Source organism: Alosa pseudoharengus, unplaced genomic scaffold, assembly GCF_046254945.1.
Source record: "Alosa pseudoharengus isolate Yale_2024_CS ecotype anadromous, Long Island Sound unplaced genomic scaffold, YU_APseudo_1.1 YU_APseudo_1.1_scf_2, whole genome shotgun sequence".
Lineage (NCBI taxonomy): Eukaryota > Metazoa > Chordata > Actinopteri > Clupeiformes > Clupeidae > Alosa > Alosa pseudoharengus.
In genome coordinates this window covers 57,120,714-57,145,195 of record NW_027468663.1, presented here as the reverse complement: position 1 = coordinate 57,145,195, position 24,482 = coordinate 57,120,714, and the positions used below count along the sequence as shown (strand labels likewise).

Here is a 24,482-nt window from a genome sequence, read left to right as displayed (position 1 = left end):
ATTAGTTGTGTTTACAATTTCACATTGTCATTATGTGAGGTACTCTTTAATTTCCAAATTTAGGGTCATTTATATTTAGTAAATTTTGGTTTCAAATTACTTGACTTCTTCCATAGCAATCATGGGTTATCAATAGGGTATTACTGTATATAAATGTAGACCAAACATTAACAGTACAGTTTGTTCTTACTAAATATCACTCAAATTATTACTCAAATATCAAAATAGTACTAAAAAAAACTCAAAACTCAAAAATACTTTTTCATGTCTCATTCAGAACCTGAACCTCCAAAAGAGAAGGCCAAACCAGCTACAAAAGGTATCTGTGGCTAGCAGATGATTGATTTTGTAACAGCATGTTTTATGAGCCAATGCTAACTGCCACTGCTCATTTCAAATACAAAACTGATGCTTTCCAAAAGTGCATCAAAAGTGTACAAACATGCATATCTTCTTTACTGTCCTACCTTCTCTATTGTCTTTGTTGTATTGCATCCCTAACTAACATCACTTTCATGTCACATTCAGAGCCTGAACCTCCGGAAGAGAAGGCCAAACCAGCTAAGAAAGGTATCCCTACTAGCAGATGCCTGAGTTCATAACAACAACCTTTATCCACCACATCTAATAGTCTTTCACCTAAATTATCTTTTTTAAAGCAGAGCCTGAGGTTCCAAAGGAGAAAACCAAACCAGTCACTAAAGGTACATACTAGCAGATGTCTGAGCTTATAACGACAGCCTTTATCAGCCACCTCTAACAGCCACATCTAACTGCTAACTGCTGCTGTCTTTGCTGTAGTTTTCTAAAGTATCTTTTGTGAAAAGCAGAACCTGAGGTTCCAAAGGAGAAAGCCAAACCAGTCATTAAAGGTACTGCTAACATTTTCAGAAATAACACTAATGTTTTTCACTTTAGCTTGTCATCTAAATCATATTTTGTGCAATGCAGAACCTAAGGTTCCAAAGGAGAAAGCCAAACCAGTCATTAAAGGTGTTTACATTTATGCTTTGTTTTAAAAAGCTCTGCTATGTGACAGTTCTGCTGGCTTCGCTTTGCCACCTTTTCCAGTGGAATTATATGCATTCAATTGCAATCAATTTGTTATTGTTCAGAGACCAACAGTATAACAAAACATTTTTGAAGTTCATCAGTTAATCTTTGAAAACAATTTAACACAGTAAAAATTCACTACTCTCGAACCTTCAACAATTATACGCTTTTTCACATTTTCTTCAGAGCCTGAACCTCCAAAAGAGAAGGCCAAACAAGCTAAAGGTTACCTACCAGATGCTTCAGTTGACCAAAGCAAATATTATCTATTAAATATAAGTTTGTTCTTATACAGACATAAAAAAACATTACTCTAGAACATCGGAAAACTCTGTTTTTCATGTCTCACTCAGAGTCTGAACCTCCAAAGGAGAAAGCCAAACCAGCTAAGAAAGGTATATCTGCTTGCAGATGCTTGAGCAGGCTACAGAAAACTTCATCAGCCAACTGATGATGCTAATATTTTTCCATGTAACATCAATGCTATTCAGTTAAGCATTTCAGTTGAGGTGCACATATACAGGCTTTACACCATAGCTGCTTATCTTATCTAATGCCTTCATTTGCAATGCACCCTTAACCACACACCGCACTGTCCCTGTGAATATATTTCATAAATAACTGTCAGTCTCATATATTTTTTTATCAATTATGTTTAATCCGATGCAGAACCAGAGGTTCCCAAGGAGAAAGCCAAGCCATTAAAAGGTACACTTCAATAGAATGGTCCATGGTTCTAAAGAAGTTCTAACAGTTTTCACTACTGTTGAACCTGTGGGAAACATTCTTTTTTATACCTTCTTTAGAACCTGAACCTCCAAAGGAGAAGGCCAAACCAGCCCAGAAAGGTATTAGTATTGAAAGAGATAATTACGCTTAAAACAGCTAATATTATGAGCCAACTCTAACTGCCCACAACACCAATATGACACAGTGTCTTCAGTCTAGCGGTTAACCTCAATTACCCTTGTCCAATGCAGAACCGGAGGTTTCAAAGGAGAAAGCCAAACCAGCCAAGAAAGGTATAGAAGATACTTTATGAGCCACCTCTAGCTGCCTCTATTAATATTTTTCAATATAACACAAACCCTCTTCAGTTTAGCATTTAACCTAAATGATCTTGTCTAATGCAGAACCTGAGGTTCCAAAGGAGAAAACCAAACCAGTCACTAAAGGTACATACTAGCAGATGGCTGAGCTTATAACGACAGCCTTTATCAGCCACCTCTAACAGCCACATCTAACTGCTAACTGCTGGTCTTTGCTGTAGTTTTCTAAAGTATCTTTTGTGAAAAGCAGAACCTGAGGTTCCAAAGGAGAAAGCCAAACCAGTCATTAAAGGTACTGCTAACATTTTCAGAAATAACACTAATGTTTTTCACTTTAGCTTGTCATCTAAATCATATTTTGTGCAATGCAGAACCTGAAGTTCCAAAGGAGAAAGCCAAACCAGTCATTAAAGGTGTTTACATTTATGCTTTGTTTTAAAAAGCTCTGCTATGTGACAGTTCTGCTGGCTTCGCTTTGCCACCTTTTCCAATGGAATTATATGCATTCAATTGCAATCAATTTGTTATTGTTCAGAGACCAACAGTATAACAAAACATTTTTGAAGTTCATCAGTTAATCTTTGAAAACAATTTAACACTGTAAAAATTCACTACTTTCGAACCTTCAACAATTATACGCTTTTTCACATTTTCTTCAGAGCCTGAACCTCCAAAAGAGAAGGCCAAACAAGCTAAAGGTTACCTACCAGATGCTTCACTTGACCAAAGCAAATATTATCTATTAAATATAAGTTTGTTCTTATACAGACATAAAAAAACATTACTCTAGAACATCGGAAAACTCTGTTTTTCATGTCTCACTCAGAGTCTGAACCTCCAAAGGAGAAAGCCAAACCAGCTAAGAAAGGTATATCTGCTTGCAGATGCTTGAGTAGGCTACAGAAAACTTCATCAGCCAACTGATGATGCTAATATTTTTCCATGTAACATCAATGCTATTCAGTTAAGCATTTCAGTTGAGGTGCACATATACAGGCTTTACACCATAGCTGCTTATATTATCTAATGCCTTCATTTGCAATGCACCCTTAACCACACACCGCACTGTCCCTGTGAATATATTTCATAAATAACTGTCAGTCTCATATATTTTTTTATCAATTATGTTTAATCCGATGCAGAACCAGAGGTTCCAAAGGAGAAAGCCAAGCCATTAAAAGGTACACTTCAATAGAATGGTCCATGGTTCTAAAGTTCTAACAGTTTTCACTACTGTTGAACCTGTGGGAAACATTCTTTTTTATACCTTCTTTAGAACCTGAACCTCCAAAGGAGAAGGCCAAACCAGCCCAGAAAGGTATTAGTATTGAAAGAGATAATTACGCTTAAAACAGCTAATATTATGAGCCAACTCTAACTGCCAACAACACCAATATGACACAGTGTCTCCAGTCTAGCGGTTAACCTCAATTACCCTTGTCCAATGCAGAACCAGAGGTTTCAAAGGAGAAAGCCAAACCAGCCAAGAAAGGTATAGAAGATACTTTATGAGCCACCTCTAGCTGCCTCTATTAATATTTTTCAATATAACACAAACCCTCTTCAGTTTAGCATTTAACCTAAATGATCTTTTGTCTAATGCAGAACCTGAGGTTCCAAAGGAGAAAACCAAACCAGTCACTAAAGGTACATACTAGCAGATGGCTGAGCTTATAACGACAGCCTTTATCAGCCACCTCTAACAGCCACATCTAACTGCTAACTGCTGGTCTTTGCTGTAGTTTTCTAAAGTATCTTTTGTGAAAAGCAGAACCTGAGGTTCCAAAGGAGAAAGCCAAACCAGTCATTAAAGGTACTGCTAACATTTTCAGAAATAACACTAATGTTTTTCACTTTAGCTTGTCATCTAAATCATATTTTGTGCAATGCAGAACCTGAGGTTCCAAAGGAGAAAGCCAAACCAGTCATTAAAGGTGTTTACATTTATGCTTTGTTTTAAAAAGCTCTGCTATGTGACAGTTCTGCTGGCTTCGCTTTGCCACCTTTTCCAATGGAATTATATGCATTCAATTGCAATCAATTTGTTATTGTTCAGAGACCAACAGTATAACAAAACATTTTTGAAGTTCATCAGTTAATCTTTGAAAACAATTTAACACAGTAAAAATTCACTACTCTCGAACCTTCAACAATTATACGCTTTTTCACATTTTCTTCAGAGCCTGAACCTCCAAAAGAGAAGGCCAAACAAGCTAAAGGTTACCTACCAGATGCTTCAGTTGACCAAAGCAAATATTATCTATTAAATATAAGTTTGTTCTTATACAGACATAAAAAAACATTACTCTAGAACATCGGAAAACTCTGTTTTTCATGTCTCACTCAGAGTCTGAACCTCCAAAGGAGAAAGCCAAACCAGCTAAGAAAGGTATATCTGCTTGCAGATGCTTGAGCAGGCTACAGATAACTTCATCAGCCAACTGATGATGCTAATATTTTTCCATGTAACATCAATGCTATTCAGCTAAGCATTTCAGTTGAGGTGCACATATACAGGCTTTACACCATAGCTGCTTATCTTATCTAATGCCTTCATTTGCAATGCACCCTTAACCACACACCGCACTGTCCCTGTGAATATATTTCATAAATAACGGTCAGTCTCATATATTTTTTTTATCAATTATGTTTAACCTGATGCAGAACCTGAGGTTCCAAAGGAGAAAGCCAAGCCATTAAAAGGTAAACTTCAATAGAATGGTCCATGGTTCTAAAGAAGTTCTAACAGTTTTCACTACTGTTGAACCTGTGGGAAACATTCTTTTTTATACCTTCTTTAGAACTTGAACCTCCAAAGGAGAAGGCCAAACCAGCCCAGAAAGGTATTAGTACTGAAAGAGATAATTACGCTTAAAACAGCTAATATTATGAGCCAACTCTAACTGCCAACAACACCAATATGACACAGTGTCTTCAGTCTAGCGGTTAACCTCAATTACCCTTGTCCAATGCAGAACCGGAGGTTTCAAAGGAGAAAGCCAAACCAGCCAAGAAAGGTATAGAAGATACTTTATGAGCCACCTCTAGCTGCCTCTATTAATATTTTTCAATATAACACAAACCCTCTTCAGTTTAGCATTTAACCTAAATGATCTTTTGTCTAATGCAGAACCTGAGGTTCCAAAGAAGAAAGCCAAACCAGTCGTAAAAGGTGCACTTACATACTTCACACATCACTGCTTTATCTTATCTAATGCCTTCATTTGGAATACACCCCTAACCAACACCCTCACTGCCTCTGTGAAGATATTTCATAAATAACAGTCAGTCTCTTTATTTATTGTTTTTTATCAATTATGCCCAATGCAGAACCTGAGGTTCCAAAGGAGAAACCAAAGCCATTAAAAGGTACATTTCAATAGAATGGCCATAAAGCCTAACTTGTCTGCCACAAGAATAGTGACCCTTTAAATCCATTTCTGATTGTTCAGACAATTACTCTAAAATCATGATAAACACTAAAATCAGTATAGCATTGAAACCGGGTTTAACAGCTCTCATTGGAGCTGAACAAGAGAGAAACACTATTTTTCATACCTTCTTCAGAGCCAGAACCTCCCAAGGAGAAGGCCAAACCAGCCCAGAAAGGTATCTCTACTATATACTTATGTTTTCAGCAGCAAATTATTATCACAAATCAGTTTCATCTTATCCAAATCAATTAAAGCCACTTAGAATACTAAAAGTCGTGTATCTTTTAAAAACAGTTCTACATAGTAAAATATAGTAGTAGAGCATCGGAAAACTCTGTTTTTCATGTCTCACTCAGAGCCTGAACCTCCAAAGGAGAAGGCCAAACCAGCTAAGAAAGGTATTGGTACTGGCAGATAATAACGTTTAAAACCACACATTTTATAAGCCACCTCTAACTGTCAACAACACCAATATAACACTAATGTCTTAAGTGTAGTGGTTAACCTCAATTACCCTTGTCCAATGCAGAACCTGAACCTCCAAAGGAGAAAGCCAAACCAGCCAAGAAAGGTATCGGTGTTTGCAGATAATTAAGTTCAGACCAGCAAATTTTAATGAGCCACCACTAACTGCCTCTGCTAATATTTTTCAATATAACACAAACTCTCTTCAGTTTAGCATTTAACCTAAGTTATCTTTTGTCTAAAGCAGAACCTGAAGTTCCTGAGGAGAAAGCTAAACCAGTCGTAAAAGGTGCATATTCATGCATTCATTCTTGATGTGCTTTAAATGCTTATGCGCTACATGTTCTAATGCCTTAATTTGTATCACACCCCTAACCAAACACCCCCACAGTCCCTGATTATCTCAGAAATAACAGTATTAGTGTCATTCATTTTTATCAGAACCTGAGGTTCCAAAGGAGGAAACTAAGCCTTTAAAAGGTACACTTCAATGGAATGACCATAAAGCCTAACTTGCCTGCCATAGGAATAGTTAACCTTAAAATCATTTTATGATTATACAGACAACTTCTCTAAAATCTGATGATGAACAACACTAAAATCAGTGTAGCAATTGTGACAAGGTTTTCATAAAAGTTTCAACACAGTTCTCAGTACCGTTGAATATGGGAGAAACACTCTTTTTCATACCTTCTTCAGAGCCTCAACCTTCCAAGGAGAAGGCCAAACCAGCTCCGAAAGGTATCTCTACCAGATCATAATATGACAAAAGCTCATATTATCTATTAAATCAGTTTGTTATTATACAGACAATTGCACTTAAACCATGTAGGACACAAAAAGATGTATATCTTTGTTAACATTTTTACAAAAAACATTACTCTAGAACATCAGGAAACTCTGTTTTTCATGTCTCACTCAGAGTCTGAACCTCCAAAGGAGAAGGCCAAACCAGCCAAGAAAGGTATCAGTACTGACAGATAATTAGGTTTAAAAATAAAAGCTGCCTCTAACTGCCAATTACAGTACACCAATATAACACTAATGTCTTCAGTTTAGTGGTTAATCTAAATTATTCTTGTCCCATGCAGAACCTGAGGTTCCAAAGGAGAAGGTCAAACTAGTCGTAAAAGGTGCACACATGCCTCATAATAGCTGTAGTTCAAGCATGACAACGTTGCTTGTTGAGAGACTTTGTACTTTGCCCGCCATTTAAATTAGGGCATAATCATCAATTATGTTTTGCCCAACGCAGAACCTGAGGTTCCAAAGGTGAAAGCCAAGCCAGCTTTAAAAGGTACACTTCAATAGATAGGCCGTATAGCCTAACTCTATTTCTAACTTTTCAGATTAATAAATTATTAAACTAAATTAATGACAGACAACACTAAACACAGTGTGACATTGACACGTTCATGTGGGTTTTTAGAGTAAAAATCACCATAAAAATACTTTCTTTTTCATGTCTCACTCAGAGCCTGAACCTCCAAAGGAGAAGGCCAAACCAGCCAAGAAAGGTATCAGTGCTGTGGCTTGAGCTTAGAACAGCAAACGCCACTAACCGTTGCTGCTAACATTTTCAGAAACGAGTAATGCTATTCAGCGCAGCTTTTCATCTATTTATAAACTGTTGCTGCTAACATTTTCAAAAACCAATATTTTCTGTCCAATGCAAAACCTGACGTTCATAAGGAGAAAGGCAAACCAATCGTAAGAGGTGCACAGTTGCATATGAGCTTTAAATGCATTAAAACCTACTGTAGGTGTGTTCCATTGTATTACCTGCTCCTAAACGTGTGTTTGGGACACATTTGTCCTGCTACTGTCAGTTCTACCAGAAAGACTCAATAAGGTTTTGTAGACGGAGATAGAGTTGACAGTTTAATCCTGAATAGGATGCACAGCACAATGTAGGTCAGAGTTTGTGGCCTGAAAGCAGCAGAGAGGTGAATCAGACACAACACTTTAAAGACGAGCACGAGCCACTTATTGTCTAGTGGTGATGAATGAACTGGTGACATAAATCATAAGTCTTCCTGGTAGATCTTTCGGCCTAAGCTATCATTTCCCAATTCAGCTCTCCTCGTTGCCAGTGGCACTAACTCACGCTAAGCCCATCACCTCCCCTCACACTTCCTGTATCCCCTGGGTATGGAATGGGGGGGGGGGGGTGTATGGATGGATTCCGCAGCTGACTCCTGCACGATCCCTTCAAGGTGTTTTAAGGACCCTGGCCAGAGACCTCGCCTAATAACTAACTCTTCTGCTTGCTTATCTCAGGCAAACTCAGGAGCCGAAGGAACTCATGAGATGTCTTCAATTGCACGGCATCCCTACCCAAACCTGCAACTGTCTCTGATCATTTAGTTCATACAACAGCACTAATGGCATTATTTTTCTTGGCCCATGCAGAACCCGAGATTCCAAAGGAGAAAGCCAAACCTGCACCAGGAAAGAAAGGTACCATCCTTCATACAGAAATATGAATGCTATTACATGGGAAACTATGAATGGCATCGTATTATGAAATTAAATGAAAAGTAACAAATAGTAAAAATAGGTATGATCTTCAATAAATATCGGTGAAGATTGTGGTGAGATAAATAGGTACAATGATAAAGGTATCGGACATCGAACACATCTAAACACAAATGCTTTCTTTCCATTTCTACCCAATTTCTTGTTTGATTCAGAGCCAGAGCCTTCCAAAGAGAAGGCCAAGCGCGCTAAGAAGGATATCTCACTTACAATTACCTTAGTTCATTACATAGTTTTACATTAAGACAAAATTCCTTTAAGCTACCCACCCATTTCAAAACTATGGCAATCTGATACTCAAGTACTCATATCCCCATCTAAAAGTCAGTCTAGTCCAGGCAAATTACCTCAAACACACATTGAATGTACTTTTTCCACAACATTTGGACAACAACAAAAAGAGTGTTTTCTGAATCTTTGCTGGAGTGTGACGTATGGGAGAGCTACAGCTACAGGCTGCCTCTGGGTTCTGGGTAGTCAATAACAGCAAATCTGCAAATCAGCAAATCACTATGTTCAGCTTTTCACAAGTTTCACAAGTTTTTCACTATGCAGAAGCTGAGGTTCCAAAAGTGAGAGCTAAGCCAGCTCCACCAGCAAAAGGTAACACATTTTTAACATTCCCCTAAGGCTTTTGCAAAGGAAAAGGAGACATGATTTTATTCACTTAAAATAGTAGATGTAATGTACTTATAGTAAGTTATGAATCACAGGACAGGTAGGGCTAATAGTTTTGGTTTTTTTTTTACCTCAGAACCTGAGTTGCCAAAGGAGAAGGCTAAACCTGCTAAGAAAGGTAGCTCCTATTAGCTTTATAATTACTATATTTGATATAATGATTATATTTACTAATAAAGAAATAACTAACATTTTTAATGTCTCATTTCTGATCTGCAATCTGACATACAACATAGACCAAGAAGTTCCAAAGGCGATAGTCAAGCCTGCCCCAGCAGTAAAAGGTAACAACTTGGATATATCTCAAAGCTTTTTCTTTTCATTCTTAAATCTATCAGTGATGTGCTTTCTCCTAATAACTGCGAGTTACCCCACAGTAGCAGTAGGTGAGGTTTGACTAACCAAGGAGATGAGGTAGTATTATAAATGCTATAGCCCTGCCAAGCCGGTGTCATTCCCTCCCATGGGCCTGTACCTCCAAAAAAGAGAAGGCCAAACCACCCATTGAAGGTCCATGTCATTCTGCGTGTCTAGACGCTGAGTAGAGTAGATGCCTTCTGTGTGTGTGTGTTGGTGTGTGTGTGTGTGTGTGTGTGTGTGTGTGTGCGTGTGTGCGTATGGTATGGTATGCAAGTACATCTGTATCTGTGTGTGTATGTGCACATGTGTGTGTGTGTGTGTGTGTATGTGCACATGTGTGTGTGTGTGTGTGTGTGTGTCTGTGAGTAGATGTTTCTATAAACAATTGGTTTACATTTCCTCATCTCATTAAATCTTCTATCTGATTCAGAACCACCCAAAGAGAAGGCCAAACCAGCTAGGAAAGGTGGGTCTATTCAGACAGCTTTAATTAAACTGGATCTGATCTGTCAACTGTGACATAGCACATGAACTACAGCACTGTGTTGAGATGTCCCAATCTCTGAAGTCAGCAGGCAATGTAGAAATTACTATGAAAAGTAGTTTGTTGGTGCGCACATCCAAGGCAGGCGCTGGACAAAAAGTGCTACAGTAGGCTATCAAAAGGACAAAAGGGTGGAATGTCCGCTCACTTGCTCCCATCAGGAATTGTTAATGACTTTCACCCGTGTGTAACGTTTCGAGCTTACGCAAGTGTTCACCCGTGTGTAACGTTTCGAGCTTACGCAAGTGTTCACCCGTGTGTAACGTTTCGAGCTTACGCAAGTGTTCACCAGTGTGTAACGTTTCGAGCTTACGGAAGTGTTCACCCGTGTGTAACGTTTCGAGCTTACGCAAGTGTTCACCAGTGTGTAACGTTTCGAGCTTACGCAAGTGTGCGCACATTCCACCCTTTTTTCCTAATGTAGAGATCACTACCACAACTTGCATTACTTGTGATTCAAATGATGCTCAAAACTCAAAACACCAGAGTAAAAGGTCTTTCAAACACTTTAAGGACTCCCAGTATGTCGCTTCCGCTGTTATTTACTGCCAATCAAATATTTTTACCATACTAGTTTTGTCTGTTGTCTGTTCGCCTGTAGAAGCTGAGGTTTCAAAGGAGAAAATCAAACCTGCAAAGAAGGGTAAGTAAGGCTGCTGCTGTTTCTCCTAACAGCTACATGGAAATGTGTGGATGCAACATAGAGTTTGAAAACACTGCCAAAATCCACATGACATGTTCTGCCTTTGACAGAACCCGAGGCTCCAAAGGAAAAAGCAAAACCTGAACCAAGCAAGAAAGGTAACCAGATAAATGAGTTTCCCCCTTTTCTATCTAATTACATATTAGTGGGATTCTTTGAAACAATGTAGTAGTTCATTTCATCTATGGAAAAGGGGCAGGCTAGAAATAACATCTCCTCCTCAGCTTCAGGATAAGAAAGCATGTCCAGGCTAGAAATAACATATCCTCCTCAGCTTCAGCTTAAGAAAACATGTCCAGGCTAGAAATAACATATCCTCCTCAGCTTCAGGTTAAGAAAACATGTCTCCTTAACTTGAATAAATTACTGCTAAAAATGTCAGTTCTACCACATTAAGGCAATTAGGCAAAGTAAAACTGTTGTTTGAATCAAGTCTATACCTTTAGTTAACTTAGCCTAAATGAATTACTGATGAAACCATCAGTTACCCCATAAAAAGCTGACTAAGCCAGAACGAAGTGGTTATAAATATTGACGACACTACAGGTGACATTAGGTGCATCCATTACTCATCCTTTTTCCCAGTTCTGTTTTCATCCCTACACAAGAGTGATGTTTACATCCCTACACAAGAGTGATGTTTACATCCCTACACAAGAGTGCTGTCGACTGTTGCAGAAGTTATCAATCGTTCGATACAAACATGTAAAAGAATGGAATGTTTACGCTTGTTCCCTCATCAGACACTTGAGCTTTTGAGCGGTTATCTCGGTTGCTGAAATAGTTATTTGTATCTCGTTTATTTCCGAATAGAACTTGATTCTCTGAAAAATATTACAAAAGCAACACCACCAAAGAGAGGTACAAAATCTTTGATTTCAATAACACATTAATGCATCCTAAGATACACTGGTGATCACTCCTGGTGGAAATAACCAGTTGCTTGTCAACTACATTAAGTACCCACCCAAGCATGTCTCTTTCCAGACGATGCATGTTTACTGAAGGCCTTTGTCTGGTATCACATGCTGGCATATGTACTGACTGGAAATCACTTGGTACTCAGTTAATGTCAATGTCTTGATATCCAGCGACGTTATTCAAAATAAGCTTTGAATTGAATGTGTTTTCACAGCAACTATATATAGCAACTATATATACTTTTTTCCTGTTTAACTTAGAACGCAAAGTTATTATGGAGAAAGCTAGACCAGCCAAAAAAGGTATTTTGCAAAAATACAATAATGTGTGCTTGTTAAAGATGTAGCAAGACATGCCTAAACAAATGTTGTTTCTCAGCTAAATTGACATATTGTTGTGTCGCAGTGTAGCCATTGGCTTGCGTAAACAACATTCAGTAAAGGCACTCAAGGCAATGCTGCTAAGATCTGGAGCATCATTCTAGTGACTGCTCTCTTGTCTTACCTTCTGTCACATCTTACAGCAAAAGCAGACATTAGTTTATAATGAGAGACATCGCCAGTGGCTTTCGCAGTAGCGGTAAAGTGACTGACAGTGGCAGAGCGCTTGGCATCTTGTGCTCACGCTAATGTGTGTGTGTGTGTGTGTGTGTGTGTGTGTGTGTGTGTGTGTGTGAGTGAGTGAGTGAGTGAGTGACTAAGTGAGTGAGTGAGTGACTAAGTGAGTGAGTGAGTTAGTGAGTGAGTGAGTGAGTGACTAAGTGAGTGAGTGAGTGTGAGAGAGAGAAGATTTTGTGTTGAATTGCTTATGTTTTGGAACAAAACATGTCCTAGTGACAGAGTTTTAATGAATGTTAATCAACTGCACGAGCTTGAATTTAAATCCAGGCTAAACTTGTACATACAGACTACATGCCTCAAAATCCAAAGGACTCATAAACACAGGATACTGGAACTAGCATACTAAACACTCTATTTTGTAAAAAATCAGCATTTCTTAAATAGATGGCTGTTAATACTTAATAAAATAAAAGGAATGCTATTGTTAAAAAATGACATTTACATTTAAGAAAATCATATGCTTTGGAATATAGGCCTAACTTAAACTGTATCACATCCTATTATAGCCATCCCACATACCGTCATTTCCCAACTATTAGCCGCGGCTTATACATTGATTTTGCTAAATTTCTTCAGCTATGAGGGGGCAGTTAATATGGTATTAATATGGTTTTGTTTTTTTAACTTGCATAAAACACTGTCCTGCGGCTTATACACAATGTGGCTAATACACAGGAAATTACTGTATGCTACAAACTTACTTAGTGTGTGAGTTTCTTTGACAAAACTCTGTCTCCTCACATAGAACCAGTGGTGCTGAAAGAAAAACCAAAACATATACCAGTGGTTAAAGGTATATTTACTGTATACGAATAACAATATGTTCAATGACACATACAGTACTACAGTAATATCATTTTGGTCAATCTGATCTGAATTCTGACAGTTGTGTCACTTTACTGTACTTTCCTCTGTGTTTCAGAAGTGGAGATTCCAAAGAAGGCTAAACCCACAAAGAAAGGTCTCTCATGCTGTATTTGTTATGTCTTCAATGAATGAAGTAATACCAGACCTATTTTCAGTTATAAATGCTAACATGGGCTTGATGTTGCGCAACAGAGCCCGAGGCACCAGTACAAGCTGTTGCACCAGCACTTACAAAGGAAGGTGAGATTTGTTTTTGTCTTCCTATGTAAATCAATGTTGTGGTTTCATTTGCATAAATAATTATTTACTTTATGATTGATTATTAAATAACAATGTGCGATTATCCCTAGAACCAGCCACACTAGACGGCCTTGGAGTGGAGGAGGAGGGTAAGCATGTGTGGAGAGATATATCAATCATTTGTTTTCCCTATGTGCAGCTTAGGCCAGGCTGAAACTGGGTCCATATGTGTCTGACACTTTTCTCTGGTGTTTGTCCAAATCCAGACGACATCCCTTACTTCCAGTGCTTCTTTGTGGACGAAGACGACACGCACTACCCGTTCTTCCCTTTCTCGCCACCGCAATTGTGAGACTACCCCATCCACGGATGACCACGGAGATCTCATGACTTGTGGAAGTAGCTTGGTGGAGCGTCAAGTCACATGATTACCTTTATCGCTGCACTGGGCTGTGTGATAGTAACCGCTGGTTCGACACGTCTAACACGACGGCTGGTGTCCTTCAGCAAAACTGCTAATGACAAATGGTGGTAACAGTTTTGTTTGTACGCCTCAGTATGCTTTTAACAGACCATGGAAGCAGGAGAGACCATCTTTTTCCTTAGTGTTGTAAAGATCTTAAACATTATTTGTTTTAGTATATTAGAAAAGCGTTTGTTTAGTTGTTACAGTAGAGGTAAGGATGTCCTTAATGTTTAAATAAAAGCCTTAGCCATGTCTTACTTGAATCATGACATGTGTCTTGACAATGGCTAAATAGTTTCAACGTAAGTCTGCACATGTAGCTATATTAGTTTTTGTGCTGTGCAACATTTAGTCATAAAATGTTTAAGCAATTTTGAAAACACTAACAAAAGTTGGAAACATTGAAGTTGAGGGACCTGAACGAGCAGCAAAAGAGCAAAGCTGCATGTTCCAGGGCTCCTTCATACTCTGCTCATTCCTGCTCAGACCAGGAGAGGGTGACGCTATGACTGCGAAAGAGTTACCGTAGGTGTCTATCGACCACCATATTATTACTACCTGACCACCCCTTTGTGGGTGTATATATATAACAGTATGTCTGTGTCTACACAGATTAAGAAGTCTTATTTCAACATCTAACGATAGGATAACTGTCGACATGCTCCTCATTTTGATAGGGTGCTGATTCAAAGCATTCCATTATATTAGCTGTCAGAATGAGGTTTTCTTTTTTTGATATTGTTTTTTTTTATTTCCTTTCTTTTGTCCTCACAAAGTTTCAATCGACTTGAAGTTATATTTAACAAATTCACACGTTTCTGAGGTCATTGTTTTTCCTTTTTTGTAAACACAAGCAATGTTTTTTTTGAGTCTAGTATCTTGAGCCTTTGAAAATAAGGAGGCAGCAAAACAACACATTTCATCACATAATAATATCAAGGCCATATTTCTGACCTTGTTGGTTAAGCTGCACAAACTTCCTGTTTCATGATTCATATTTTTTTTTTCAAATTTCAAACTGATGCAACAATTTAAGAAATCTGATATTTAACAGATAGGACTGATATATTTCTTGTGAAAAAGCTCTAGGAATGCGCATCATGTGGTAGAAACCAGGTCTGGGGGAGTAAAGTCTTTTTTTCAAACCCACAGACCAAATGTCATCTAGAACTAATATAAACTCATTAAAACACATTTTTAAACACATTAAAACACATTTTTAATTGTAAAGTTGCATATGTAAGAAATAAATAGAAATACTTAATTATGATATCAATATTTTATATATTATACTTTTTATTTTTATAATATCTTATAAGGAGTCCTGTTCAGAATATACTATTTTGCCTTTTTCCAAGGACAGATCTCAAAGCTAGATTTGATGATTTTGCTAATGTTGAGATTTTATTAGCCAACAAGAAAATACTTTCAATTCAAGTAATGTTAGGTCTCAATGGCCTAATTATGGAGATAACCAATGAGCCTAACATAGATATATATATCCTATATTCTTTTTTGCTTTTTTTGTTTGTTTGTTTTTGTTTTTCAATGAGAACAAAAGTCATAATTAATTTAATCCATCAAATCTAAGAAGTATTTAGTTATTTTCATTCTTTCTGTTTTACTCTATTCTACAACGCAAATGAGGTGACAATTAAATGAGGTCACATTGTGAGCACAATAGCGCTTTATAGAATTAGAGCATGAAATGCGAACTCCGCTCACTCTTCCTGTGTCCCTGTGCCGCACTGTAGCGTAAACCAGTGGCTCCCAAACTTCTCATGGCAGGTCACCCTTTGACAATGAAAAGAAATAATGAATGAACTACTTTTCAGTTCCAGCCCCTAACCCAACTTGTTAGGTTCCAAACCGATTTATTTTTGGTCGAAATGCTCTGAATAATTCAACATCTGGACCATGAACCAGAATGGAGCCGATTCTCTGTTGTCGGTAGAGGCCTATTTGGGAACCACTGATTTAGACAATACACTGTTACAGCATACTGATGATGCAGTTATTTGCTTTTGGTAGTTGCCCACCCAATAACAACACAGTATTGTGAGATTTTAGAGGGCATGTAGGCATACAAGGTAACAAATGACAGGGACCATACAGTGAGTGTATTAGCCTACATTGAGACAGCCACTTATGATAGTGCAAATCACTGGCCAGGTCAATTTGACTATATATTTTTTTTAATCTTTTTTTCTTTTTAAATTAATTTCTGTTTTTGTATTCATTCTTATAAGGACATAATCATTAAACGTTGTTTGCCTGGTCATGACTGCTCATGTCCAGAGCGAATGTGTCATCCTGACCCAGCTCATATCGGACCTATGCTGTGCGTCCACAAACAAAGGCAAAAACAAACATGGCTGCTAGCAAAATATGACACGGTAATGCTAACGGTTTGTGGTTTTCAACAGATTCAGGATAGCATTTTGAGGGCTGTGACATGGTGGGCGTACAGGACATACCATCACAGTCTATGTGTATCTGAGTATTCCCCTGGCGTGAAATTAACTTACATGTCTTTGATCACTCAAACATACAGAGGACATCAACATGCAAAATGCATTTTGAACTCATAAATCAATGCGAGTGAAACAAAGAGTGCTAGAGAGCTGGATGTCCATACTGTGAATATCTGTGCATAAGCGACACCAAACCGTTGATGCCATGATAATGCCCTTGTTGTAGCCCTCAATGTTATTCTTTACAGATTTTGTTTACACAACTGTATGAGAAAACATTCAGACAGATATGTTTACATTGCCTCAACAAAGTATTTACTCACAGTACTGGATGAAATACAGAGAAAAAAATGGTCTGATGTTAGACTACACTATCTTGTTTATTGTTATAACGGTCATTTACACATTTTGTGAATATCAAATTATTAGAGTGAAAACATTATGGTTGTGATTACAATAATGTTTAGTGTTTTTGATGTATTTTTAAGACTAAGTGGGGACAGGAAACCCATAAGGCCAAGATCACTCTGTCGAGACATTATGTCATGCAGACACTTGAAGGATAAGCATGACGATAGCGCTATACTGAATGTTGTGCTAACTTTCTGACCAGTGGTCAACTGAATGGTCTCGTACTATGTCTGAAATGTATGATGTTGAAAATGAGAAAATGAGAAAATGTATCTTATGTTGTCATGGAAAGTCTGATTATACATACTGTAGGAGCATGTTTTTCAACAACCGTGCTGCTTACTTATTGTATGGCTTTTGTGCCAGTTTAGACACACTACTGATGAACGATTTGAAATGATCATGGCAGGCTACTTGGAGTATTTGAACAAGTAGCCTAACCAACTGCATGGTGTGATAATTTTGTGCTTTTAAACATGCTAGCCAACTGAGTTAAAGTATTACTAGAATCAGGTGTGTTTAAACTGGAGTAATTTGTATAATTACTGTTTGCAGCGACTTACAGAGAATAATCCAGGGATTAGTGTTCAGCATTTTAATGATCCTGATTCTTGTATCCTTTTGTGTGAAATATTTGCCGTATTATAATAAGATATAATATTATAATATTTAGATCCACTGGGATACTGTACCATTGGTGCCCATAGTTTTTCCTTGGGCATTTAGCTTAGTCAAAATGTTTCGGCATTGTACTGTATGTTGCATACAAATTCAGTATACTCCGATTGCAAAAGTATGTCTTAGCACAGAGCACTTACAATAAGGATGATTATTGTACATCCCTCCTTCAGATCTTCACATTTCGGAAGATCATTTAGCAAGATCTCCTTACACATAAAGATTGATTTATACTGGTGTGATAGACAGTGCATGTAGCCTGCATGTTGCAATAGCCAGTACAAGATTTGTGGTAAGGCTTATGGTCACTTCAATAATTGTCCTACAAGTGCCATACTGTCTAAATTCAAATTCAATCGGGTTTCAATCGTTGTAATTATTACACTTTACATGTATATGCCAGCTTGGCCCTGTTGCAATGGGGCCAGCTGCCTCCCCACTTCCTGTAAACTCATGTATTTGACTCCCCCTTTGAAAAGCAAGAATCAGAACTTCACATCATATTTAATACTGAGTAATTTGTTGATTTAACTCATTAGTAGAGTTATGGCTATGTAGAAATCTGTCAGATATGTCTAATAAATGTCTCTGTAGTGAAAATGACTTGTTTTGTATGTGTCTCTTGTCTCAGGAATGTTGATGATAATTCATCAGCATTTGCCTCTACCGTACAGTGTGTGTGTGTACATTTATTAAGCCACTAGGTGGCAGCACCTCACACAGGTGTTGGCCAAACTGTTTACAGCAGGACAGACTGTAGCTATATGACACTATTTTAATTTTATAGCATGCTGTATTTTAATTTTGTAATCTTTAACCTTTTTTCCATTATACTTAAGGCTATCTTTATCTTTAAATATTTACGTTTTGCAAACATATTTATTTCAGAGACTTTTCGTTTGGGGGAAAAATGTTTTCCTGCATTACAGCAAACAAAATTTCAACCACATTATATTATTGCAAATTGTATTTATATTTACCAATACAAAAAAAAGACTATTTATACTAATATCTCTATTAAGAGTATTTATACTAATACAAGACTGTGCAAATTGCCACTCAGGGACAAATAAAGTGCTTTGAATCGAACTGAATTGAATAGTTAGCAGAGAGGCCACTTGCAGAGACCACTCCTCCCTGGAATTTGAATGTAGCGGTCATCACGGTCACAATGCTGTCTTTCCCTGAATCACGCTAGCCATAATGAAGTCCCATGCCCCGGAACTCTGCTTTGTGTGAGCCTGACTCTGCTTCATTCTGTTGCCGCTCCATGGGCTGTCTGTTGTTCCCACCGCAGGGCTGGAGAGGTTCCAATCATCCCCTTTTGTGTTCTAACAGGCACACACTCTTTCAGAACACTTGGCACCATGTGACAGTGATGTCACCCGCAAACCTCAAAGCGCTTGGACTCGCATATTTATTTTTCTCACAAAACAAAAAAAACAAAACAATCAGGTTACACAGAGTCTGCTAAGACAAGAGGTGCAATCAGGTTATAGCTAGACCTGAACCCCAGTTCCAATATAAAGCCAAAGGGGTCAAACATGCAGGCATTCTCACCCGCTGCCAAAGTGGCATGAGACAGAGAGAGTTGCCTACCCTCGTTCTGCCTTTCCCACAAACTCTGGACGTGGGCACCCTCTCTTTCCATTCAGTACCCAAAGAAAGCACGCCATTGGACACTGCCCACTGCATAATGACTCGGTTTTCTATCAGAATGGAGCTAGACTCGTGTGCGCATTCTGTGTGATTCAATTTGCACTCCCAAGCTTATTTTGGATTAAACTACTTCTGGGGACAAGCAAATCAACATGCACAGGAAATTCTCAAGTAATGTAATACAGGGCTAACACTTGCACCATGAAGTAATCACTAGGACAACAGGACAAGTAGGACACTACAGCATATACTTCCGTCCTGAAGTTAAGAATGCTGTCAAAGCACACAGAAGCACATTGACTCTAATACCCTGTACACACTACAATGTGAACCTGGAGTTTTCACATTTATCCACCTCAGCGATCGTTTTTGAAAAGCATCTTCTTCAGTGTCGGAATTCGCCATTTTAATGTGGATGGAAGGGCTAAACGGATAATTACTTATGTGTTTCTAGATTTACCTGGGTTAGTGTGGGCAGGGCCTCAGTCTATACGGAGTCTGGGCATCACCATAGAGATTCACCCAGTCTATACGGAGTCTGGGCATCACCATAGAGATTCACTCAGTCTATACGGGGTCTGGGCATCACCATAGAGATTCACTAGTCTTTGACAGAGAAGGCACCAATAAGCTAAAGATCAGCTGATCTGCCAGAGTCCCGTTCTTAATGAGGATTAGTGCTGGGAGGGAACGGCATCTCCTGGTGGCCGCGGACACTAACTGACGCACATTCTAGTCATTAGGCACCTGCAGACAGGTGTTCCCAGGAGAGGGGTAGGCCTATGCATGTGTATACATGACATGACGTCACATCACATCGTTCATTAAGCTCTGCAGGTGAAAGAGTCCACAACAATAAATTCACACTGTGGCATGCAGCCCACTCAACTGAGTTAATTTGAATAGATATTATATTTACATAGATATAGACACATATCTCTACAACACATATCTTTCCAACACTGCATAAGCTTTGATAAAATGCTATAACATAACGTAAGCTAGCTTTCATCATTTTGGGCAAAATGGAATTGTGTTGCGTCACCCTTGTGCAGTTTCAGAGCTTTGACATAACCGTGCATCAGAAGCAGTGTGTGCATTAAAGATAGAACACAATAGGGCATTTTTTTCCACTCCAATTCCTGTGCCTTTGTGATAGAAGGAATCCATTCATTAGCAGTCTGCTGTTTAGCAGAAGATACCCAATGGCAACTGAATCCGCAGCCTTCAGCCAGAAATCAGTTCAGAATCGTTTTTGCATGTAGGCCTAGAGTATGTATTTTCGTTTTACAACACACTTATTTTTTTCATAAAAATATTTTAATATTCTGTATGCTGTATTGATACAATGCAATGCTATTTCGAGATTTTAATAGGCCTATTCAGTAAAATACTGCTACAGACAGTCCACAGATGCACAAAGACTTTACTAATCCTAATTTTTCCACTTAATATTGTGATATGAATTATTTCTATCATTTGTTTGCTTCAAATATGCTACATGTATTGCCCAAGTGTGGTTGGTTGATTCTATCGAATGTTGTCCCTATGTAAAGACACACTGGATTAAGAGATTATCGTGGAGTGACCGATGACGGCAGCCTCACACCAGCGGCAGGTGGACGTCGCCGAGGTTACTCTAGGTCATTCTCCTTCATCAGTGTTTCTTCAAAGAGAAACAAGGGCAGATTGTGCCCACAGCTGTCCAATGAAGAGCCAGTGAACAGTGGCAAGCCTGTGCCTTTTTCAGATCTTTCAGTTGGTCAGTTTGTGAGGCTCACAAAACTCCTATCAAAACCCCATGAACATGTTGCATTTGTAGCTGTCTGGTGAGTTTATTTTAATGGAAACTCAATTCAAGCACTCATCACACCATCACCCATTGCTGAATATTGGCCATTGGCCATCCAATCATCGAGTCCTACCTGGTCTTATCTCTGACTGCATCTCCGGTCCACTCTCTCTGCCCTGTAAAATCGGAAAGTCATTAGGCCTACTAGGCTAGGCTACTTTCCGTCTTTAAAATACTTGTGGTGGAGAAGTGAAAAGAAGAATGGATAATGTTAAGACTGCACAGGTCTACTTTATCGTAGCCTACGGGTTGCAGTAAAAAAAAAGAGAAGAGTTAACTGGCGTGTTATAGGCTACCTCTTCACTTGAGCAGATGAAGCCTCAAATCATGTCGCGTGTCAAAGTTGCACTGTATCCAAATGAGGGGGGGGGGGGGAGGCTTTCATCACATCAGGTTCATAGATGACTTTATATATTTATAAACATTTTACTTTACCACCATCATTTAGCGACTATGTTTTTAGTTTGGGCCATCTAGAGACCCATGGCCTACTGTTCAGCGTTGGCGTTAATTCATCAATATTATTTGGTAGGCCTAGCCTACTAGCTGGAGAATTGCGGGAAATCAAGGTTACCCACAATTCTTCAACTAAGAAGCCACGCCTTAACGCGCAGGAATTTAGAAAAAAGTGTACAGACAGACCGACAGATAGATAGATACAGTAGATAGATAGATAGATAGATAGATACAATAGATAGATAGATAGATAGATAGATAGATAGATAGATAGATAGAAAAGGTTCAATCCTGTGTGTAGAACTCCTTTATTATTAAAGTTAGAGACAGAAAATGTATGAAAAGGTACAAATGGGCGCACAATATAATAAAATGAGCGCACATTTTCTGGATGTTCACCAAAAGATATTTTGCAATGACCCCTCCGTAGGAACCTGTGCAGCAACATTGTTTGAAAAAAGCCCTGTGTATTGAAAAAACATATCAAAGGTTGCTGGTTTAAAGGGTAACATGTGATCCATGGTATAGCAAAAAAAAGTTTCATTTTTGAAATATGAAACTGCAATATGGGCACCTTTGTGGCTGAGAAATAGACTATTGTTATTTATGAGTAGTAGAGTTCATCAGAGGCTTAAATAGGCTACAGTAGGCCTACTGTTTGCATGCATGCAGTTTAGAGTTGAGAGTAATTAAAAACGAACAACTGAGTGATCAGAAGGCTTGTTTATTTTTAGACAATACAAATATGAATTGATATGCCGTTTTCAATTATTAAAAATAACTCATGGACCATTTCTGGACAATTCCTTATAAAAAGATGCAATTCACAAAACACTCATCAACATTGTCATTTGATTAAAAAAAAAAAAAGATGCAGGACTTCCCGATGCATCTGCATTCTGCAAAGGAAAGAGTATGAAAACCCAAATAGGCTACTCAGTCAGCAGGACATCACAGCAGTGGCCGTTTCTCAGATTCTGATGGACTTTATGCCTTCTCGTATGTGCGAACAGCCTCCACACCCTCAAAGGTCAAATGCTGTAAATAAGAAATGGAAGTTACTGAGCCATAATTATCGTGCGAATATTATGAGGATTTGGCACTTCCCTGCAAAACTGCATCCAACTCATCACCACGGCCAACGATTGATTATGAGCGCTCACCATGATCATTTTCCCGTCCTTGATCTCCCGGACAAATGTGCTCTCCTTGCCATCCCATTTCTGGACATGCAGCAGTTTGTTTCCATCCATACTAATCACAGCCTGCGATATAATTGGAGGTCATTATGCTCTCACAAAGTTACACAAATAATACTATAAGTTGCATGTATTAATAGGCTGTATGGGGACATCTGCATTTTCAACTTCAGTGTACAGTAATTTACTGGATTTAATGTGCAGTGTCTGTTCACTTTCATCAATAATGCACATTTCAATCCATATTTTCATAACTGATGTCTGAAGCCTTTAGTCATGTTAAATACCAACCTTTACTTTTCTGTCGTCAGCAGTGGTCTCTTCAAACTCTTCCCCAAGTTTAAATGAAATCTCTGTATTCTTGAAAGTGCTGAGGGTTTTCACCATAAATTTGTCCCCTTCCTGACTGATGACTACGGTCGGCTTGGTTACATTGCCAACTTGTCTCGTAGCGAAGGGAACACCTGTTGCAGCGAAATGATAAATCAACGATGTATGAATGAGATTAAGTCTCCAGAATTCTCAAATTTTACGAAGTGATTTTCTTTTGGGTGTTCTTTCTAGAGCTAAGGTTACTTACCCAGTGCTTTCATGTACTCATCAAAGTTCTGGCTGTCAATCAGCTTCCAGGTGGCACAAAATGCATCCATGACGACAGTTCAGTTTTACTCACAGGACGGACGACAATGAACGGATAAGGCAAGAACGCGTGGTGTGTGCTTCAGTCAGTGTTGAGCCGCAGAGTCCAATCTAATTAATACTGTCAAAGAGACGGGGTCAGACGGAGACGGCGTTTGGGCATCCTGATTGGACGATATGAGACCGTGCGTGAAATTGTGATTGGTCCATAAAGATGGCGAGAACGTGGTACTGTACATCAGTAATTTAACATGTTTAATCCCTTTAAACTATCTCCCTCCCTTCCACACACACACGCACACGCACACACACACACACATGTACACACGCACGCACGCGCAGCTGTTGTTTGAGCTGAGGTTGCAACATTTTCAGCAATGTATAGATTCTGTTAAGAACAATGTTGAAAGGATTTGTGGTATAATCAAGATAAAATAGACTTACATGCTCTAAGATTATTTGGGGTTTATCACTCAGTAGTTTAAGATTAAAATAACTGTATACTCAGCAAAGCTGAATACCGTATTATAAAGTGTATGCACTAACAACAGGTGTTGCTCTTGGTTTGGCACGCCTAAGCATTAGCAACAGAGCGCAGGGGTCCAGTAGCATCACTTCAAATAGGCCTACCTACATGAGTGCTACTGCTACACATGAGTTGCCACTGTTATTATACTCATTACATTTAGGCATATTACTTTTAAGTATTTAGAAGTGTCATTTTGTTTTTCCTCACACAATTGTAAACACTAACAGCTTATGCCACAGCTAACGGCACCTCGAGCCTAGGAAAGCTTTGTGAGGGACACTATTGTGTGGGAGTACAATTCAGAAAAAAAATCACCTCATTCTGGGCTCCTTTAGCACATTCAGATAAGGTAACACTTGGAGGGCAAACACCCTGAACAAAGACACACCACCATTCATAGAATGCATGGGATGCAAGGACTTTGGAGTGTTATCAAGTCTTTGAATTTACATTGTTTGCTAGGGTATATGCATTGTATAAACCTTTATCCTCCACCTTGAAATATTTGAGTGTTTGAGTTATATCAAGTATCACTGAGTCAGTCACTGAGTCATGTGAATGATTCAGAGAACGTAAAATCACCAAAGTGCCAAGTGTAATATCACACAACTCCACAAGATGTCAGCCAAGAGCTAGAGTCCGAGCGA

General features: G+C 38.6%; 2 protein-coding genes across 2 annotated transcripts in view; one reads left to right on the top strand and one right to left on the bottom strand.

Moving 5' to 3' along the window:
• LOC143133598 (uncharacterized) overlaps nucleotides 1-18,104 on the top strand; it is a 50,226-nt gene extending 32,122 nt beyond the window's left edge. Inside the window, exons 17-49 of the mRNA XM_076293347.1 lie at nucleotides 1,860-1,901; nucleotides 2,187-2,228; nucleotides 3,245-3,283; nucleotides 3,379-3,420; nucleotides 3,553-3,594; nucleotides 3,708-3,749; nucleotides 4,767-4,805; nucleotides 4,904-4,945; nucleotides 5,078-5,119; nucleotides 5,233-5,274; nucleotides 5,433-5,471; nucleotides 5,670-5,711; nucleotides 5,893-5,934; nucleotides 6,066-6,107; nucleotides 6,246-6,290; nucleotides 6,443-6,481; nucleotides 6,701-6,742; nucleotides 6,924-6,965; nucleotides 7,093-7,134; nucleotides 7,257-7,298; nucleotides 7,477-7,518; nucleotides 8,414-8,461; nucleotides 9,095-9,142; nucleotides 9,294-9,335; nucleotides 9,454-9,501; nucleotides 10,008-10,043; nucleotides 10,723-10,764; nucleotides 10,875-10,922; nucleotides 13,111-13,158; nucleotides 13,288-13,326; nucleotides 13,425-13,472; nucleotides 13,583-13,621; nucleotides 13,739-18,104. Of these exons, the coding sequence (XP_076149462.1) occupies nucleotides 1,860-1,901; nucleotides 2,187-2,228; nucleotides 3,245-3,283; nucleotides 3,379-3,420; nucleotides 3,553-3,594; nucleotides 3,708-3,749; nucleotides 4,767-4,805; nucleotides 4,904-4,945; nucleotides 5,078-5,119; nucleotides 5,233-5,274; nucleotides 5,433-5,471; nucleotides 5,670-5,711; nucleotides 5,893-5,934; nucleotides 6,066-6,107; nucleotides 6,246-6,290; nucleotides 6,443-6,481; nucleotides 6,701-6,742; nucleotides 6,924-6,965; nucleotides 7,093-7,134; nucleotides 7,257-7,298; nucleotides 7,477-7,518; nucleotides 8,414-8,461; nucleotides 9,095-9,142; nucleotides 9,294-9,335; nucleotides 9,454-9,501; nucleotides 10,008-10,043; nucleotides 10,723-10,764; nucleotides 10,875-10,922; nucleotides 13,111-13,158; nucleotides 13,288-13,326; nucleotides 13,425-13,472; nucleotides 13,583-13,621; nucleotides 13,739-13,824 (1,445 nt within the window). The 3' untranslated portion in view covers nucleotides 13,825-18,104. The remainder of the gene's footprint in view (nucleotides 1-1,859; nucleotides 1,902-2,186; nucleotides 2,229-3,244; nucleotides 3,284-3,378; nucleotides 3,421-3,552; nucleotides 3,595-3,707; nucleotides 3,750-4,766; nucleotides 4,806-4,903; nucleotides 4,946-5,077; nucleotides 5,120-5,232; nucleotides 5,275-5,432; nucleotides 5,472-5,669; nucleotides 5,712-5,892; nucleotides 5,935-6,065; nucleotides 6,108-6,245; nucleotides 6,291-6,442; nucleotides 6,482-6,700; nucleotides 6,743-6,923; nucleotides 6,966-7,092; nucleotides 7,135-7,256; nucleotides 7,299-7,476; nucleotides 7,519-8,413; nucleotides 8,462-9,094; nucleotides 9,143-9,293; nucleotides 9,336-9,453; nucleotides 9,502-10,007; nucleotides 10,044-10,722; nucleotides 10,765-10,874; nucleotides 10,923-13,110; nucleotides 13,159-13,287; nucleotides 13,327-13,424; nucleotides 13,473-13,582; nucleotides 13,622-13,738) is intronic.
• A 4,209-nt stretch (nucleotides 18,105-22,313) lies between these two features.
• fabp7a (fatty acid binding protein 7, brain, a) lies at nucleotides 22,314-23,345 on the bottom strand. Its single transcript, XM_076296099.1, has 4 exons — nucleotides 23,248-23,345; nucleotides 22,959-23,131; nucleotides 22,632-22,733; nucleotides 22,314-22,506 (listed from the first exon to the last, which is right to left on the bottom strand). The coding sequence occupies exons 1-4, from the start codon at nucleotides 23,315-23,317 to the stop codon at nucleotides 22,456-22,458; spliced, it is 396 nt and encodes a 131-aa protein (XP_076152214.1). The 5' UTR covers nucleotides 23,318-23,345; the 3' UTR covers nucleotides 22,314-22,455.
• Nucleotides 23,346-24,482: the final 1,137 nt, after the last annotated feature.

Bases quoted from the DNA above. Each gene is read 5' to 3' on its own strand.
- fabp7a (XM_076296099.1), bottom strand. From the start codon at position 23,317: ATGGATGCATTTTGTGCCACCTGGAAGCTGATTGACAGCCAGAACTTT. The intron at 22,734-22,958 runs GTTGGTATTTAA...ATTATATCGCAG, and splicing joins CTGACGACAGAAAAGTAAAG to GCTGTGATTAGTATGGATGG. The intron at 22,507-22,631 runs GTGAGCGCTCAT...TCTTATTTACAG, and splicing joins AGGACGGGAAAATGATCATG to CATTTGACCTTTGAGGGTGT.